We start from the raw sequence: 19,847 nt of genomic DNA on the forward strand, positions 1-19,847 counted from the left end.
AGACATGGTTCTGCTGCATCCCACCTGAAAAACGGGGATAGTATTAAATTCATGAGATAGGCAAGGGAATAAGCAGCCATCATGTGCATGGAAGTGCTTTAATCATGTTCAACTGCCACAGAACACGAGTATACTGCAGAAGAGGCAGTAGGCAAATCAGATGTAAGCCACTCTCTGGCAGTGACTCTTAACTCTGGCTGCACATTAGAAACCCCTGGGGAGTAGAAGGGAGTGGGTTTAAAAGTAGAGTCCCCAGGCTTCATCCCAAACTGACTGAACATAGCCATTGGTCTTTTGAGAGCTTTCTAGGTGATTTTATCCCCCGAGTTGGGGTCTCACCCTGTCCATCAGGCTGGAGTACAGTGGCATGATCATGGCTCACCACAGCCTGGACCTCCTGGGCTCAGGTTATCCTCCTGCCTCAGTCTCACAAGTAGCTGGGATTACAGGTTAAATTTTTTATTTTTTGTAGACGTGAGGTCTTGGTATGTTGCCCAGGCTGGTCCCAAACTCCTGGGCGTAAGTGATCCTCCTGCCTCAGAGACTTTGAGTGCTGGGATTACAGGCGTGAGTCACTGCACCTGGTCCCAGGTGATATTAATGTGCTACCTGGAGTTGAGAGCCTCTCCCTGGAGTTTTTCTTTGTCCAAATTGGCATCACTCTTAACTGGTGACCCCAGTTAAATCTCATAAGTCTCTCTTTTCGTATCTTTAACCCCGACCTCACTCTTCTCCAAGAGTTATTCCTATTACAGCTTGGACTAACTGCAACCCAATAACAAAGAAACACCTATAAAGTTCCCAGCTGCCCTCACAGGGTTTGGACATCCAAGTAGTAAAGGCAGCTGCTGTTCCCGAGTACCTACTAAATGCCAAACACCGTGCAGAGAACTTTATCTCACTCACTCTAGTGGTGGGAGAGGTTCAGGGACTTGTCCAAGGGCATCCTGGTTAGATCCCCCACTCCAGACTGTGGGATATTTCAGCAGTTAGAACCCAGAGATGGGGACTCTTTGTGTTGACACCTGCCTAGGTCACGCCCCCAGCAACTCAAATGAGGCTTGCTTTAAAGTGGCATTTATTCCACTTGCTTGGGAATATACAGGTCCTGCGTTCACACCTGAGAAGCTTTTGTAAGCCAAGAGTTGAGTGAGACATCCCAGGTTAACAGGAGACCGATGAGAAACTCTGCTGTGCTCCTCCTGCCCTGGGCCCTGCTGGCTGGTTGCCTACCACAATCAGAAAAAGGCCACTGCTGCTCTGGCTAGCGCCCCTGGGACCATCTGCCTGGGAACCGGCAGGGAACCTGCCAGGGAAGATGAATTGACTTCCCTGAGCATTCCCTTCCTGTGGACAGACGCCTGTGGTGGTGGTGGTGGTGTCTGGGACTGTCATCAGAAGCCTCCACAAGGTATAAAATTCTCCCTCAAGTTAATCTTAATTTCAACTGACTGAATCCCTGAGACGGCTAGGGCAGGGTGAAAGTTTTTTTTGTTTTTTTTTGTTTTAAAACAAGCTCTGCCAAGTTTTATTATAAAGAACAATTTTGCATGATTTGCTTTTCACCAGTCTGTTCTGGCATGCTTCTAATATCAGAATCACCTGGATCAATGATAGTCAGTGTGTATACTCTGTAGTATTTTCCACACGCTGTGCCCAATTCAATATTATTGCCACTGTAATGATGGACACCAGTATTGGCCAACATAGCGTAGTACTCTATTTCAGATTTCCTCAAAGCCGGGCAGTTGTTGGCGAGGATTACCAACTTCGCTTTGCCTTGTCGGATCATCTTCGGAGTCTGTTTGTACCCCAACACGTACTTTCCACTTTTCATAACGAGTTGGAGTCTTGAGTTGATGGACTCCAGCGACTTTTTCATCTTCTTTGCGGCCACCATCTTCCTGCCTTAGGTGCGGGACGGCCCCAAACCAAAAGCAGCCGCCAAGATGGCCGGGGAACGAGAAAAGGGGTGAAAGTTTTAATAGAGTGGTTATTAGTGTTCTGTCCCTTCCCTGGTCAGTTGTGTTTTGTCCTAGAGTATCAGTTCTGGGAACAAAGCACATCCCACAAACTTTATTTTGTGTAAATGAGAGTTTATTGACGAAGACACAAGGTCAAGCTTCCCCAACCCCCACCCTCCCCAAGAACAGATCCCAACAAAAACAGGGATAAGAAGCATTCTCAGGGTGACATTTACCCCTCCCCCCTCCCCATTTCTCTCCAGAGGCCCAAGCTTCACAACACAGACACACAGAACAGGCTTGGGTGAGGACAGACACTCAGGGAACCTCTGACCAGCAAGAGTTCTGGGTGTTTGTTTCCCTTGCCCTTTGTACGATACCAGCTGACATTACAAAGACATACATAGGCAGAGGAGAGGGGAATGCAGGGCAACCTCCACCCTACTCCCCCAATTTGGCCAAGCTTGGAATGGGCCAGAAGGGAAGCTGTGGCGGAGGCAACAGGCTCTGTCTCTTGGGGGAAAGTTCCTTTTATGTGAAGTAGAATCCTTCCCTAACTCTGCTCGGTGGTGTGGTGCCACAGGAGGCAGCCTTCCCAAGGAGCGAAGAGTTCGTGGACTGGCTCAGGCAGGTCAGCTGAGAACAGCAGCTGTTATCCATCACTAGCGGGAGGCTGAGAGAAGCCTAGTTTCAAGGGTTGAGGGACATATCCTGGTACAAAATTGTGTTGCCTGCTTGCCCTGACATACTCTTCCTTCTGAACTAGTTTGCTTTGAGATGAGAACACAGCATTTGTAGTGTGAACCTTCACTACTTGTATCCAACTGGTTCTATGAATGAGTCCCAGCAAGGGAACTTCATCAACCTGCTTTTCAAGCCCCCACATCACCAACCTCCCCACGTCCCACACACTATCCTGTGCTAGTTCCTATTGCCCACGCGTCTGAGGTGTGGTGAGTGAGGGACGTACTTTCCTTTCTCCCACCCCAGTGATTTTTCTCTTGGAGAGTCTCAAGATTGATCTGGGGGACCCAGTCTCACAAGCTTTGCAACTAGTGTGAAGACGGGTCACTTCAGACATAACAAGACCGGTGGTCAGGGGTGGGGGGGTTAGTTTTGGCTTGTTTTCCACAATTCCTCCTCTGAGTCCAATGAGTCAGGTCTGAGTCCACCATGAGGCCTCTGGACCCTAAAATGCCTCTGATTTGAGCAGGGGCATCTAAGCAGTCTTGGTCATGGACCCTGAATGCTGGGTGCTGGACAATGCAACAAGTGCCCAAAGACCAAGTGGTGTGAACATGGCCAAACAGGTTGGTGTTCTGGGCATGGAGCGTTCTTTGACAACTCATATCCAATGTGGTAAGTGAGGGAGAGATTTCATATCCCCCAGTCTTTTCAGAGATGACAATAACTGCTTGACCCTCTAGTATGATCTTAATTTGCCTAGGAGTCCAAGTAACAGGAATAAAGAGCAGATCAGAGAGCTGAAAACATACAGAGAATTTTCAACATCTCTAAGTTCAACATCTCTGTACCCACTGGTCTGGCCTCAAGAGCTGAGGCTTTAGGAACATGTGGGGAGCATTAGCGCCTTCATTCTGGCATCTGGATTTACCTTCAAGTATTCAGAAGATACTCTGCTGTCACCTGATGCCAATGAACAGGTGCCCAAATCAGAATGGAGTATGCAAAGAGCCACAAAGCAGGCACAGAAAAGGCAGGAGGTGATGAGGGGAAAAAAACAAAAGACAGTCCTGCAGTGAAAACAACACTGATGGGGACTGAGGAGACTCAGGCTCAGCCCTGCCACTGAACAGCTGACAGGCCTTGGCAATACCTTTTTGCCTTTTATCTTTCTCCTTTGTAGAAAAATAGTTGGATAAGTTATTACTGTTTCAACTCTAAAATTCTATAATTTTAGACCTGAATTGGACCTGAGAAATACAGGGAAGGGGATGACGGGACGGCATTTTGGTTCCTGTTCCCCATCTCTACTCAAATTCTTTAACCAGTGTTACTGACAGGTGAGTGAGTACAGGGGAAAGGAATGTAGGAAGTTGCAACTTCTCTCAGCTCTGGTGCTGACAGACCCTGTATTTTTTGCCCCCTGAAACATCATTCAAGGATGATCATCATTCCCAACTGCAGAGCAATCAAATGAGATTATAATATGGAATGGGGGAAGCATGAAGGTTTGGCCAAGGAAAAGGAGTCTAGAGAGGAAAAAAACAACAACAGTGAAAATCCTAATGACCAGGGATAAGGTTGCCACAAGTACAATTTCTAAAAGGGTGGGGTAGGTAATCATCTCTTCTCCCAGGACTGCGCAGTTAATGATGGTCAGTTGTTTCAACACTTTCTACAGGTGACACTACTCCCTCAATTTCTCATATGTACAAAAATATAAAACAATAAAGTGCAGTCTATACTTCAGTGACACTTTTCCTTGCTTTAATATTTGTTGTCTTTTTCTGCTTTTGAAATGAGCTCTCGATTACAAAATATCCAACTACACTTAAAAGAGGGTGTAGAAAAAGCCAGCCATTGGCACAGCATGGAGAAGCCCACAAGTAAGGACAGACAGCAGCAGCAGGTGGCAAGAGGTGGAAGGCGATTGAAGCAGTGGTTACAAATGTTCACAGGAAGCTAAAACTATCCAACAGGTTGTGCCCTAATGTTAGCACAGGTTAGACTAGTCACTACCTTGGTGGGTGGCCTCAGTGTGTTTGGGTTCAGATTCTACACAGCAATACAATTTCTTCCAGTTAAGAGTTCTTGGTTTGCACTGATCACAGGGTGATTGCAGGATAATGGACCAGTCTATTAGTTTTTCAAAATGCTGTCGTAGACCTGATAGATGTACTGAGAGACTTCAGGAGCTCTGCACTTCAGTGACAGCTGTCAGGAAGAAAAGGAGATGGAAGATTAGCATGGAGGTTGGCATTAACGCTAAAGGCATTCAAGCACTCAGTTCAAGAAAATTTCTGACATAATGGGAGAGAAGTTTCTATCGCTGGAGCAGCCAAACAAAGTGATTATGTTAATAGGTACTGTGGGTTTTAGAATTTCAGTTTAACCAATGTCAAGTTGTTCTGTGCTTCTGCTTACTTCTAGGTAGGTCTATGAGATTAGAAAATAATCCAAACTCAAAACATCAAAGCCTCTGAGGGAACAGCTGCTCTAGTACTTTGCTGAGAGTTATAGAGATTATTATGAAAAATGTCAGCCAGGTAAATCCAAGGTGCTGGTCCTTTCTGTATTATAAAGAGGAGTATATACACTCCCAAGCACAGAAGGCAAGAATACAAAAACACATTTACTTAGTATAACCCAACCACAATTCACATCAACAGTTAATCTTTTATTTTCTGCCTCTTAAGACAGGCAAATCAGGGGAGGGAGGGGCACACTTCAACAAGGGTATCTGCATAATGAACATTTGTATACCTAGCCCTGAATTGCACCCACATCTTAAAAAAAAAAAGACAGGCAAATCAGACACTTCCGATACCATTCTACCCTTCTATCACCATTCTCGACTTTTAGTCTAACAACTGCAAAATTAAACATAAATATTAAACAGATATCAGTGTTGGATATTAAGAGTTTCACTTTGCAAGTCAATAAGGACAAAACTTAAACAGAAATTTGGACTTCTTAGTTGTACTGGATTAGGCAAAGTATTATTAACAGTAACATGAACATGCAAAATACACTCTAGGACCAGAAAATTCAGTACTTTTTTTTTGTATCACTGGCATTATTGCTCTTGTTTATTAGGGCAGATCAATAAAAGCTGTCTTAAATGATATATCACCATGAGATTTTTAGATGATTTTACCTCCTTATTCTCTTATTAGAGACTTTGGGTGATTTAACATAGCACAAACAGTGAGAATATCTTTGGAAAAAAGACCAAGAAGATATTGATTAATGTTGAATTTCCTGAAAAACTAATATCCTAAAAAGTTAAAGTAAAACTTAAAAATGCAAAATACAAAAGCCCAATAAAACAAAAGAACATCAAAAGATGTTCTTTAATACTCAGTGTCTAAGGCTCCAAGGCATTTCCAAAACTGCTGCTTGATATTAGTCAGGAAGACAATACTGATAAATGTAAAAAACAAAACAGTTAATTTAAGAATATATTTAAAAAACAGTTCCCTACTTTGGTCCAAATAGCAGTTTTAGGCATTTCCCCGACTTTCAAACTCCCTATGGAAGCAATTCTTGTACCTCCTCCTCAGTCTTCTCCACTGCCAATGTTGTGGAAAATTCTAGTGGGAGATATGTGGGTTCAGAAAAGGAGGGGGAGAGGAAGCTATAAAGAGAAACAACAGCTTAAGGGAGTTAACTCCCAGACTAAAGAGGGGTAGTTCCTCTCCCCCAAAATACTGTCCTGTATTTTTTCACAACTTTATAACCATACTTGAGGTTCTACCAGTTGGAGGTTCATTTCTTTTCCATGACTACTAAGGAAATGTTGCTTTCCTCAACAAAAGCTCGAACTGCTAAGGCAGGCACTGGTGGAGAGTCAAGGACTGACCAAACCTAGACTCTGAGCATTATGGCTGCCCTTGAACCTCTCCCTCTCTCTGGACTCCTAAACCCCCCCGCCCCCCCATTGCCTACACTCTAGCCTTTAACAAAGCATCAAATTTGGTAACTATATCTAGGACTCATTTTGATGGTTCCTAGGGGGAAAGGGGCTCTCCCTGATTCTTAACTATTGATCTATTAACTGTTTATGTGACATATCTTTAACATTAGCCACTCAGAATGCTGCCTATCTAGATCATCAAGGGCAGAAGAGTCACCTGTCCTGCCTAATTAAAGTCAAGGGCTCACACATCCACTTCTGGTATACAGTCTGGAACATACACTGCTTTACAAGTTATCTTTTCAGGTGAAATTTACCTACTTACAGAGATGTGAACTCACCCTCTGGTATTAAGAAACATACCTTCTTTTTGTTTGTTTTTTTTTGAGTTGGAGTCTCACTCTGTCGCCCAGACTGGAGTGCAGTGGCCGCTCCCAGCCACTGCAGCCTCGACCTGCTGGGCTCCGGCGACCCTTCCGCCTCAGCCTTCCAAGTAGCTGGAACTACAGGCAGGTGCTACCATGTCCAGCTAATTTTTGATTTATTGTAGAGATGAGGTCTCACCAAGTTGCCCAGGCGGTCTCAAACCCACGGGCTCAGGCAATCCACTCACCTCGGCCTCCCAAAGGCACGGGATTACAGGCTGAGCCACCGACCCGGCAAGAAACATACCTTCTTAATGAAATACAATAAGGACTGTGTTGGAGAGGGGAGTGCTTTAACAATCTCTGTTAGGAGACTATAGGAACATCAGTCCTTCATGTATTAGCACTGGCTCAACTAGATTTCTATCCTCCTTAATACCTTGCTGAAATCAGATTAATAGTGTAAAGGCTATTTAACATGATGAAGGGAAGGGAATTGATCTGAATGATTTCAGAGTCTGGAGTGCCACTTAGGAATGAATTGGACCTATGTCAAGTGCTGTGATGGGAGAGTTAGATGGTACAGTGGACAGAGGGAACCTAGCCACCAGATGGATGAAGAACAGGAAAAGGGACAAGGAAGTCTAAACAAATTCACCTTTTAAAAATATAGGGGAGGAAGGAAGATGAGTGTGGCTAAAATCTCACTGTATTCTCTCTCTTTTTAAAAAAAACTTTATTTGCATTTATTTTATGCTGAATTTATTCCCAGGCCATACGGTTTTGTTTCTTCAGTTTCTTCTGGGATGTCTTCTTCTTCTATACAACCTCCTCTTCTGGTTTAGGAACACTTTATTCTTTTTTAGTAAGAACCATTTCAGTGTGGCAGGGGAGTTCATGCATGAACTCTCTAAGTCCAGTGGCTCATCCTGGGGCTTTGTTCACCTGGAGGTGCTCAATTAACTGAGAATCTACATTTAAACCAATAACAGTGCAACCTTCTTAGGTCACCAATTCTGTGACCAGTCCCACTGTCTGCTGTAAGAACACTTACCAACTCTACCACTGTGATATGGAAAAACACAAGTGGCTTCTGAAAAGTGATTTCTTTCAGATACTTGGTGGCTTTTTGGATAGGCAAACCTTTGATGGCCTGGGCAGTTCCATAGATATTCTTAAAGTGAACACAAAGATTTGAACCCTTGATTTTTCATGATTTTGTGGGGTTTCTGGACCAAGTAAACAGAGATCATTTTCAGAGATCTGCTGCTTATGGGAAAAGCTCACTGTATAATTTTTCTTTTTAAAATTTTTCTTTTTTGAGTCAAGGTCTCACTCTGTTGCCCAGACTGAGATGCAGTGGCACTATCATGGCTCATCGCAGCCTCGACCTCCTGGTCTCAGGTAATCCTCCTGTGTCAGCCTCCTGAGTAGCTGGGACACCACACTTTGCTAATTTAAAAAAAAAAAAATGTGTAGAGGCTGGGCGTGGTGGCTCAAGCCTATAATCTCAGCACTTCGGGAGGCTGAGGCAAGAGGATTGCCTGAGCCCACGGGTTCAAGATCAGCCTAGACAACATGGTGAGACCTCGTCTGTACAATAAATCAAAATATTAGCTGGGCGTGGCAACATGTGCCTATAGTTGCAGCTATTTGGAAGGCTGAGGCGAAAGGATTGCCTGAGCCTAGCAGGTTAAGGCTGCAACACTGGTGAGCATGTCACTGCACTCCAGCCTGGGCGACAGAGTGAGACTCCAACTCAAAAAAAAAAAATTTGTAGAGATAAGGTCTCCCTGTGTTACACAGGGTGGTTTCAAACTCCTAGGCAAGTGATCCTCTCACCTTTGTCTCCTAAGTGCTGGAATTACACACATGAGCCACCATGCCCAGCTTACCATATCATTTCTTACAACATACAATTTCTACAATTATCACCCCCCATTTTTTTAAAATATAGGGAAGGAGATGTCCTTCAGTGGGTGAATGGAGAAACTGGTACATGCGTACAGTGAACTATTACTTGGTCACAAAAAAGAGCAAACTATGGATACATGTAACAACTTGGAAGGATATCAAGGGTATTATGCTGAGTGCTCAAAACAATCCCAAAAGATTACATGCTATATGAATTTAATTTACATAACATTCTCAAAATAATATAATTATAGTAATGGAGAACTGTCACCCAGACTGGACTGCAGTGGCCGCAGCCTCGACCTGCTGGGCTCTGGTGATCCTTCCGCCTCAGCCTTCCGAGTAGCCGGAATTACAGGCACGCGCTACCACGCCTGGCTGATTTTTTGATTTATTGTAGAGATGAGGTCTCGCTGCCCAGGTGGGTCTCGAACCCGCGGGCTCAGGCAATCCACTCACCTCAGCCTCCCAAAGGCACGGTATTACAGGCTGAGCCACCGAGCCTGACTGGGACTTTTTTTAAAGTCAGAGTTTCACTCTATCACCCAGGTTGGAGTGCAGTGGCATGCTCATAGCCACCACAGCCTTGATCTGCTGGGCTCAGGTGATCCTTCTGCCTCAGCCTTCCTGGTTGCTGGAACTACAAGTGTGTACCACCACACCTGGTTAATTTTTTGATTTATTGTAGAGATGATGTCTCACCATGTTGCCCAGGCTGGTCTGGAACCCACAGGCTCAGGCAATCCTCTTGCCTCAGCCTCTCAAAGTGCTAGGCTTACAGGTGTGAGCCAACACGCTTGGCAAGAGGGAGATTTTTGTGGTGATGGAACAGTTCTGTTTCTGGAATTTGTAATGGTTATATAAATTAATACATATGATAAAATTTCATAGTACTATTCACCAACCAACCAAAAAAGAAAAAAAGTAACATAAAAACTGGTGATGCCTGGGTGCAGTGGCTCACCCCTAAAATCCTAGATTCCAAAAGCTTGGGCAAAAACCTAACTTGACAAGACTCAGGAATGCATGCACATACATGCTATTCCGGTTTACTTCAAGAAAGGGAAGTAGTGGGGAAAGCACCAATAATTTTCAGTTCTGGGTGGTATTATTTCCTTGACATATATATGCTAGTGAAAAGACTTAGGTGTCAAAATTAAAGAATGGGGTCATAGACTTAACTCAGCTATACAGCTAAAAAAGCTCCCTTAATCTACTGACTATGCAGTTTACTTAGAATTAAACAGCCTATATAAACCTCGAAAAAAACAGAAGAATACTATATTTCCCCCTGTCCCAAGTTATTTACCTTTCTTTCTTTTTTTTTTTTTTTTGAGTTGGAGTCTCACTGTCGCTCAGACTGGAGTGCAGTGGCCGCTCCTGGCCACTGCAGCCTCGCCTGCTGGGCTCCAGCGATCCTTCCGCCTCAGTCTTCCAAGTAGCCGGAATTACAGGCATGCGCTACCATACTCAGTTGAAATTTTTTTTATTTATTGCAGAGATGAGGTCTCGCTGCCCAGGTGGGTCTCGAACCCGTGGGCTCAGGCAATCCACTCACCTCAGCCTCCCAAAGGTGAGGGATTATAGGCTGAGCACCGAGCCTGGCTACTTTGCTTTTCAAAATGCAGATGACAAGCAGCATCCCAGTAGGAGATCACATTTAAATAACAGCAAGTAAATGCTCAGTGGTTGGGTATCAATCTTTTCAGTTTAACAAAGTAACTTCTTTTGCCCTATAAACTATGGTCAGAAATTTTACTTTAGCTCCATGTGGTAATGAGGGAAGTTTTTCCAAACTCAAGTCCTCTTACAGGATGCCAAATGTGTGCTCCATTTTGCTTTACCTTTTACAAATCTCAGGTCATACAATGCTGTTGAAAAGGCTCATGTGCTCATGACTAATATCCTTAGGTTATAAACTCCAAAAGTAGAAATGTCTTCTTTAAATCAGCAATGTAAATAAATAATCCTCTTAGCAGCTTGTTACAGAACCACACACAGAGATATAGTAGCTAAGTATTAACTGATATTGAGGATGAAGTTGCCAGGTTTTGTGAGCAACTGTCTGTATGTACTAGGGGGAAGGATGGATTTGAAACCCTCATTGCTGGTAGAGGCACCATGCCTGTTGGATAGGGCAGATACTGCAGAGAGGAAATCTTCCACTGAGGCAATTGGGACTTCTTTATTGACTGCTTGTTTTGTATATCTTGGCCCTGAAGCATCTCCTTCAGGTCTTTCCAGGATGCTAAGAGACTATGAAAGGGCTCTTACCTCCCTCTTCTAATCCATCTCACTTATTCTGAGAAAGGCCTTACCGTATAATTGGGGTTTCCTGGCTGGATACGTAACTCTGCCAAAATCCAAATGCCATTAGTGAGCTTCAAGGATTGGTACAGCATGTCTTGTCCTTCTACATTCCTCTTGGCAATAGTATAAACATTGTTGTTCTGCAACTTGCTGGAAACAGTGTCTAAAATACAGATTAAAAATCCAATACCTTCAGTTAAAATCTCAAACAACTGCCTGCTCTCTTCTGACATCCTTATGAGCCACGTGTGCTCGAATTCCTTGACAATTACCATTATATAAGTACATGCACATTTCAGAAAGCCCCTTTCCCACACAATAGCAAAAGGTAAGGAACAGGCTCATGAAGTACCTGCCTATCAGATTCCAGGACAGAAAACAGAGTGAGTAACACTTAAGCATTAGTGCAAGAGTTACCTGAAGAGATATTAAATAGGGAGACCTAAGGAGTTGGTAATCTCACACTAGGTGCCAGACAGGTAAAAGGCTCTGAAGAGGATGAAAATGGGTGTGTGCTCCAGTGACTGTATGTTGGTGTACATTTCTGTAATGCTGGTCCCAGATCAACGGGGATACCCAGACTGACAATCAGATATACAATGCTACTTTCTCATGACACTAAGACACTAATAGTTCATTGTGAGCCACTTGAGTCTCAACTGCCGGAATCAGAAAAGGGAACAGAGTTGCAGAAGTCAAATGCAAGTCAAATTTATTAACCTAGATGTTTAAGATTCTTTTTTTTCAAAGCAGGCAAATGATTTCTTAAGCCTTTAGGGAATACTATACCTCCAAAATAATAGTGCAACAAACTGTCTTAACCAAAGACTTTGAGTTTCATAGGACTCAGGAGCTCACACACACATACATGCTATCACAGCTTACTTCAGGAGAGGAAACTAGACTGAAGTCATGAAAAGTGATTGCTGCTAGGCCCTGAAATTCCAGCTGCTGCTGCTGGTCATGATAAAAGCCTTCACACAGTCATCAACTCAGGGTAGGAACAGGTTGGTGTTTTGGTTCTTTCTCATGACTATGGTATCAAAAAGACATGGTGTTCCAGAATTAAAGATCATTTCTCTCTTTTTGAGATGTTGCAGCATCAGAGAAACTTTAAGAATAGAGATAACAAACACTGCTTCTTTGTTGACAGTTTATTATATTCATTTCTGATGAGAGAATTCAAATTACTCGTGCCTACATTAGGAACTAAATTCTCTCCATGTAAAATTCTGTCATATTCTATTGTGCTCTCTAGGAAAAGGTTACCATAATGAATGGTGTTTCTACCCTCCTAAATGATAAGCTCTCTGAGTACAGGGATTTTGGAGTTTTTCCCACAGTGTCTGGGGGACACAACAGGTACCTGTCATCAATATCTGTGGAACAAGCCTCTGACAGGTGTTAGAGATGCCAATAGTTACAAAATGCCATAGACATTAAAAACCATCTACTTGCCGGGCTCGGTGGCTTAGCCTGTAATCCCACACTTTGGGAGGCTTGAGGTGAGTGGATTGCCTGAGCCCATGGGTTCCAGACCTGCCTGGGCAACTTGGCGAGACCTCATCTCTACAATAAACCAAAAAATTAGCTGGGTGTGGTAGCATGTGTCTGTAGTTCCAGCTACTTGGAAGGCTGAGGCGGAAGGATCGCTGGAGCCCAGCAGGTAGAGGCTGTGGTGACCGGGAGCAGCCACTGCACTCCAGTCTGGGCAACAGAGTGAGACTCCAACTCAAAAAAAAAACAAAAAACCAAAAAACACAAAACAACTCATCTACTTAGATATGAGCTACTTTTGGAGGTGGTTCTTGCCCTGATGTCCTTCTCCGACATTCAAATCACAGATAGCTCAGGGAAGGAGGTACTAAGGTTCCTTTCACTAAACACTTTTACCAGTTAGTTATTACTTAACGTTTCCCCCTTTTATTTGCAAGGTTTTCACTAACACCAAGCAGAGTAATTATAACTTAAAACATAGCTCTATTTGAGGAGACAAAAAAAAAAAAATGTACCTCAGGGTAATACTGCCAGAGGAAGGGTCCTCAATATGCTTTTTTTTTTTTTGAGTTGGAGTCTCACTATGTCACCCAGACTGGAGTGCAGTGGCCACTCCTGGTCACTGCAGCCTCGACCTGCTGGGCTCTGGCGATCCTTCCGCCTCAGCCTTCCAAGTAGCTGGAACTACAGGTGCACACTACCATGCCCGGCTGATTTTTTGATTTATTATAGAGATGAGGTCTCGCCAAGTTGCCCAGGAGGGTCTCGAACCTGCGGGTTCAGGCAATTCACTCACCTCAGCCTCCCAAAGGTGCGGGATTACAGGCTGAGTCACCGAGCCTGGCCTCAATATGCTTTTTAATCACTTTGTGGGAAGTTAGGCAGTTCTGACTGTCACCTGGGTTCCCACAATGAAAGGCTCTTGCAGCTCTGATTAGGTTGCTAGGCGACATCACCAGCTAGAGTTTGGCTAATGCCTTTGGACAGGATTGCCAGGAACACAAAGGAGCTTGCTTTAAGTTGTAAATGCCATTCCTAACTTTCAAAGCTCTTGTTCACTTCCCAGGAAAACAGAAAACATACACAGTAGGAGCCTTTGTTGAAGAGCTACCTTGTTGCATAGGCATAAATACATCCCAGACTATATATAGAGCAAGGCCCAGATTCCTAGACTTTTTATGGTTATTTCACCAGCTATGTAAGACATGACAGGCTAAGAAACAGTCTCTCTTTCTCTGCCCCCCTAGAATTAGAAAACATGGAAAACGTGGCAAAGAGCCAGGAAGAATAATCAAGTTGAATAGATGTAATTTTTTTTTTTAGTCAAGAGTCTCACTCTGTTGCCCAGGCTGGAGTGCAGTGGCACATTCACAGCCACCGAAGTCTTGACCTGCTGGACTCAGGCAATCCTTTCGGCTCAGTCTTCCAAGTTGCTGGAACCACAGGCACACGCCACCATGCCCAGCTAATTTTTTGGTTTAGAGACGAGGTCTCGCCAAGTGGTCCAGGCTAGTCTCAAACCCCTGGGTTCAGGAAATTCTCTCACGTTGGCCTCCCAAAGTGTTGGGATTACAGGCATGAGCTACTGCACCCAGCTGAATGGAAATAATAATTTTAATACATATGGAAGCATTCCAGCCAGGAACTTGGCTCTGCTCCTACTAAATGACAGTATTTGTATTTTTATCAGAAGATTAAATGAAAGGAGGACTCTATAACATGAGTATGTATGAATCAGGTTTCATACTTTTTAGATGTTAGGTTTGAGTTTAGGGATTTTTAGATTGCAGAATAACCAGACTCTGCTAAATTCACTGATTAAGAATGGCAATGGAAACCAGAGATACAAGGTAGCTTCTCAGCCAGAATGGGATACAATTTTTGACATCATTGTTTGTTTGTTTGTTTGTTTTTGAGTTGGAGTCTCACTCTGTCCACCCAAGCTGGAGTGCAGTGGCACAATTACAACTCACTGCAGCCTTGACCTCCTGGGCTCAGAATAATAAGCCTTCTTCCTCAGTCATGCAAGTAGCTGGGACTACAGGTATGTGCCACCACACCCAGCTAATATTTTGATTTTTTTGGTAGAGACAAGGTCTCACTATGTTGTCTAGGCTGATCTTGAACTCCTGGGCTCATGCGATCCTCCTGCCTCAGCCTCCCAAAGAGCTGGGACTGCAAGCATGAGTCACTGTGGCAGGTTATTCATTACTGATTTCAAACCCACTATAACTTCTGAAAATAACACTTTTTATCCTTTAAGCAAACAAGTTAGGGGCTGGCTGAGAGTTTCTACTTCTGAAATGTTCCCAAGGACAGAGTCACAACAAAACAATGTAATACAACTCACCCTCACCTAGTCCTCATGGTAGAAGAAATACTTGTCTCTTGTTATAGTACCTAACTAATGAAAATAGACACACCTAGCCTCTGAATATAATAAACAGAACATAATAAACACTTAGTTTAAAAAATACATTTGTAGAACTGCTTGCCACAAAGATTCCTTTCTGGACATGGCTGGAGATGCAACTACTTCTAGTGTGCTTACAAAAGTAGTTCCAGATGAATATTAACCCCAAATGCAGGTGTAATATGCAAAACAGATTCATATAGACCCTTAGACACCTGCAAAAATGATCAGTGCTAGAAAGCAGGGAATCCTGTCCATTAGTACTTTTCTGATCTAACATTTTCTCGTACTTACACAATTAATGGCACCACAATCATATACACTTTTCTATTCATATCTGACTAATTATTAAGATTTAGGAGGAGGGTCTCTTTCTTCTTTATTCTCTACAAAGAGACGTAAGAGCAAGAGTAAGAAGCTCAGTACTAGGTTGGTAAGTCCTTTAAGTCTGTGACTTCCTGTAGCCCTCAGAGCGTTAGACCCATCTGTCAAATGTCTATGCCAGCACAGAAAAGCTATTTAAAGTGTTGGTGCTATCGTGATTAGGACAGATCAGCTGGAAAGGATGGTATTTTTAGCTCTCAGCTAGACCCAGGGTGTTGAATCAGAAGGCACTAAACCTAAAAACGCTCATGTATAATAGAGCCCTCAAGATTGGAAGAAAATGTAAAGGCCAGGACACTCCAGACCTTGGGATGGACTCAAAGGAAAGCTAGAAAGGATTCACTGCACAAAGTGGTCTTGCAAGATTAGCAGTGAATTAGTATGGGGAAATGAGGGCCCTGGGCTCCTGGAGAAAACAAAGTGGGTGTTTATTCCTATGTTCCAGGTGCTACCCCTAGCCATACAGCACAGAGTAATGATCATTGGAAATCTGATTTGTTGGGATGTGGAGCACCCAAGGCAGGGAGAGACTGGCATGAGGCCATGGCAGAACTGACCAAAACCGAATCTGCTCTGAGAAACTACATCAGAGAACTGGGAGAAAGGCCAGGCATTTCCTTGTTGGCAAGATCACAAACATACGCCAAGGTGCAATAAGGGTTCAAAACTCCAATCTGGAAGCAGGGGGATCTTTTCTTTCTATTATTTTGGTAGGTAATACTAAAGCCCTCAGTAATCCAAACTCAATTTTTCTTTTATGAAAAAGTATGTCCCTTTCATACCAGATACCTCTGAAGCCAAACCTGCTTTCCAACTACTCTGGCCTGTCTCTGCTTTCTTAGGCCAGAGTGTCCCAGATCATGTTCAAGAAACACTGGTGGTACGCAAGATATTAACAATAAGCACTTCATGATGTTAAATTCCATGGCCAAATAAACGCTGCTAACACTGAGTTAAACAGGTTTCTTCAAAGTAGGACTTCTCAGGGCTGTAAGTATGCTAATGTGCAATGGAAACTTCTAAGAGAGGCATATCATATGCAGTATCTTTCAACTTTGACCATAACCCTCCCACCTTTTTTTCCCCCCGAGTAAAAAGTATAATAAGTGTAAGTAATCAGGAGCATATTTGTTACCATTGGACCAACTACTACAAGGGTGACTATAACCAGAGGCCTGGTCTCTTCCCTGCTGGGCGCAGAGGCTGCTTCTCTAACAGGATCCACTTAGGTTCTCACCACTGTGGATTCTGCATCTGATGGCTTCCTAAAGAACAGCTTATACTGTAGAAAGCTGCCCAACCTCCTGTATTCACCAAATGAGGGTCACGCAACTGACAGTGTCATCTGTCTCAAGAAAGGGACAGATGACACTGTGAGCTACTTATGAGCAATGGCATAAAATGAAGAGAATCAACTAACTAGTTATTACAGTGGAAATTATAGAAGACTTTCCCTCAAATACCTCTCCAAGGGCTCAGGAGAGATGAGACAATCATTACCAGAGGCAAATGTCTGTCTCAAGTTCCTATATACAAAGATGCCAGTCTGTCTTGTATTTCTGAGGGTTCAATCAGGGTTTCAACCTACTGAATGTTTCAGAGAGGGCCTAAAGGATCATCATATTTAAAAGAAGCATCACAAGAAGAAGTCAAAAACTACCCTGCTGGATTTTAAAAGTCCTATAATATTTGTCTGAACACATAAGATGAATACAACATAGAGGCCTAAATAAATTAAAAACCAAAAAGTTAGAATGAGAAGGCAGCTTGGTTTTTTTCTTTCTGTATACCTCCTTTCCCCAATGCTATGCTTCAGCTGCGACAGGAGGATGGCAGTGTGCTGAAAACCCCTTATGAGAACCATCAGTGTATGGAGGAGAAAACAAGAAAGAGGAGGTATTGACCAAGTACCAAAGCTCACTTCATTCAAACTCATAAAGCCTTGTACTAACATGGGGTGGGGCTAGGATGGGGTTGAGGGAACTGGAACAACAGCAGGACCATGAACAGCTTAGGGCTCCTTCCACTCCTGGGGAAAACGTCAGGGAAACAAAGCCCTAGGCACTGATAGCTTTTACTGTTTCTCCTCTTGGGAGACTCCTTTTATGCTCTATTAACAGGGATAAAATAAACTACAAAAGGGTCTGGGGATTTTTAAGGGTGATTAAAGAAGTCTTTATCATCTTATGCAAGCTAACTGGGCAGTAAAGAAACAAGGCTTTAATGAACTAAGATGTATTCTTTAGTTATAAACACACGATTTAAATAAAGAACCTCAGGAAAAAAGACGCTGTCCCTCCAATGCCAAAGGTTGATATAAAAGAAGAAAGGATCCTTTTAATAGTTAAGAGTGTGTGTATTCTCAAGTGTCACTTTAACTAATTGATGCTTAGGATGTTTAAGTATCATGACTACCACATCTTCAGCTACTGATAGATGGATCGATTCTAGTTTCTTTCTTAAATCTGTTACCCTGTTAATAATCTAGTGCCTACATCAAACCATACCAAGTTCTTAAAAAGAGGTATACCAGCCGGGCTCGGTGGCTCAGCCTGTAATCCTGCGCCTTGGGAGGCTGAGGTGAGTGAATTGCCTGAGCCCACAGGTTCGAGACCCACCTGGGCAATTTGGTGAGACCTCATCTCTATAATAAATCAAAAAATCAGCCGGGTGTGGTAGCGCATGCCTGTAATTCTGGCTACTTGGAAGGCTGAGGCGGAAGGATCGCCGGAGCCCAGCAGGTCGAGGCTGCGGTGGCCAGGAGTGTGCCACTGCACTCCAGTCTGGGCGACAGAGTGAGACTCCAACTCAAAAAAAAGAGGTATACCAAGTAATGTATCTACTTTATACCCACTGGAAACATGATAGATATGGAAAAAAGAGGTAGGTAAAAGAAAGATAAAAATTTCAAATATCCAATTTGATTTATTATGATGAAAATAAAATTCAGAGTTTGTTACTCACCTGCATTTAAATGACATTCCTTAATCTGAAACTGAAGTTCATTTTCATTGGGAATATCCTTCCATGTTGCAAGGAAGACCTGGCGCTCTGTATGGGGAAGCAAAGGAGAAGGATGGATGGGCACAATCTGTCAGTATTCTGGTTTCTGATGCTTTGCACCATTTCTCCTTTGGCATACTGGCTCTTGCAATACAACTAGTAGTAGGCTGGAACTGGAGCCAATTCTTAACTATACAGAAGTACTGTACTCCAGGTCAATTAATCCCTCATCAATAGCACTACGGTATACCAGAAAAGAGTTTACATCTAGGGTTTCATTTTAGCTCTCCCTTTTTCCCATTTTAGTGACTTTGGTAAGTCTTGTGACCTTTCTGAGTCATGATTTCTTCACATATTATTACACACATATAATGCCCTGCCTACCCAAAGAGCTATTGTGAGAAATCAATTAAGTGCCAACACAGTTTAATATGCATCAGTGTAAGACAGTTTTATTAGATGGTGACTTCATATGTAAGAGAGAAATGGCAATAACTGCTTTAAGAGTACTAATGGCTTATTACAAATCACAGAATTCATTTTTTCTTTTGAGTTGGAGTCTCACTCTGTCACCCAGACTGGAGTGCAGTGGCATGCTCACGGCCACTGAAGCCTCGACCTGCTGGGCTCAGGTGATCCTTCAGCTTTCAGTCTTTCAAGTAGCTGGAACTACAGGAGCGCACCACCATGCCCAGCTAATTTTTAAATTTATTGTAGAGATGAGGTTATGTCAAATTGCCCAAGCTGGTCTTGAAACCTTGAGCTCAGGCAGTCAATCCTCTTGCCTCTGCCTCTCAAAGTGCTGGGATTACAGGCATGATCCACTGTGCCCAGCTTACACATTACTGATGCAGTATTATCTTGATGCTGTATAGAATTTAGTACAGGGTGAAGGGCTGAATTTACATGTATTATCTCAGTAAGTCATTATAAAAACTATTTACAGTTTGGCAACTTGGAAACTGAAACTCAAAAAAGTTAAGCACCTTGTCCATGATCACACAGCAAATAAATGGCAAAGCTGAGATTCAAATCTGTGTCTACCTGTTCCCAAACCTCTTACTCTTTATCCTGGGGTAATTAGATTATTCAGATAATGGGTGTTGTGACTTTTTCTTTCATATCTGGAAGATGAACAGGTAGGAGCATTATGATGTAGAGCCCAATGGCAGAGCAAGAACAATCATGACTCAGGAGAATAAAAAATGAACAAATGCCGGGCTCGGTGGCTCAGCCTGTAATCCCGCGCCTTTGGGAGGCTGAGGTGAGTGGATTGCCTGAGCCTGCAGGTTCGAGACCTGCCTGGGCAGCGAGATCTCATCTCTACAATAAATAATAAAATCAGCTGGGTGTGGTAGCGCGTGCCTGTAGTTCCAGCTACTTGGAAGGCTGAGGTG

The 19,847-nt window shown here is 43.3% G+C and overlaps 2 protein-coding genes across 2 annotated transcripts in view; both read right to left on the reverse strand.

Moving 5' to 3' along the window:
- Positions 1-1,490: 1,490 nt before the first annotated feature.
- On the reverse strand, positions 1,491-1,964 carry LOC110594593 (60S ribosomal protein L30-like). The gene has a single exon (XM_021707122.1). The coding sequence runs from the start codon at positions 1,898-1,900 to the stop codon at positions 1,532-1,534; it is 369 nt and encodes a 122-aa protein (XP_021562797.1). The 5' UTR covers positions 1,901-1,964; the 3' UTR covers positions 1,491-1,531.
- A 115-nt stretch (positions 1,965-2,079) lies between these two features.
- The window catches only part of AP2B1 (adaptor related protein complex 2 beta 1 subunit), a 148,116-nt gene continuing 130,348 nt past the window's right edge, over positions 2,080-19,847 (reverse strand). Inside the window, exons 24-26 of the mRNA XM_021707121.1 lie at positions 18,412-18,498; positions 11,162-11,316; positions 2,080-4,862 (exon numbers count right to left, since the gene is read on the reverse strand). Coding sequence (XP_021562796.1) covers positions 4,788-4,862; positions 11,162-11,316; positions 18,412-18,498 — 317 coding nt within the window. The 3' untranslated portion in view covers positions 2,080-4,787. The remainder of the gene's footprint in view (positions 4,863-11,161; positions 11,317-18,411; positions 18,499-19,847) is intronic.

This window comes from Carlito syrichta, unplaced genomic scaffold (genome assembly GCF_000164805.1).
Source record: "Carlito syrichta isolate Samal-C Ts95f unplaced genomic scaffold, Tarsius_syrichta-2.0.1 Scaffold316387, whole genome shotgun sequence".
Classification (NCBI taxonomy): domain Eukaryota; kingdom Metazoa; phylum Chordata; class Mammalia; order Primates; family Tarsiidae; genus Carlito; species Carlito syrichta.

What these genes read in the sequence shown, in the direction of transcription:
- LOC110594593 (XM_021707122.1), bottom strand. Translation starts at nt 1,900, where the DNA reads ATGGTGGCCGCAAAGAAGATGAAAAAGTCGCTGGAGTCCATCAACTCA.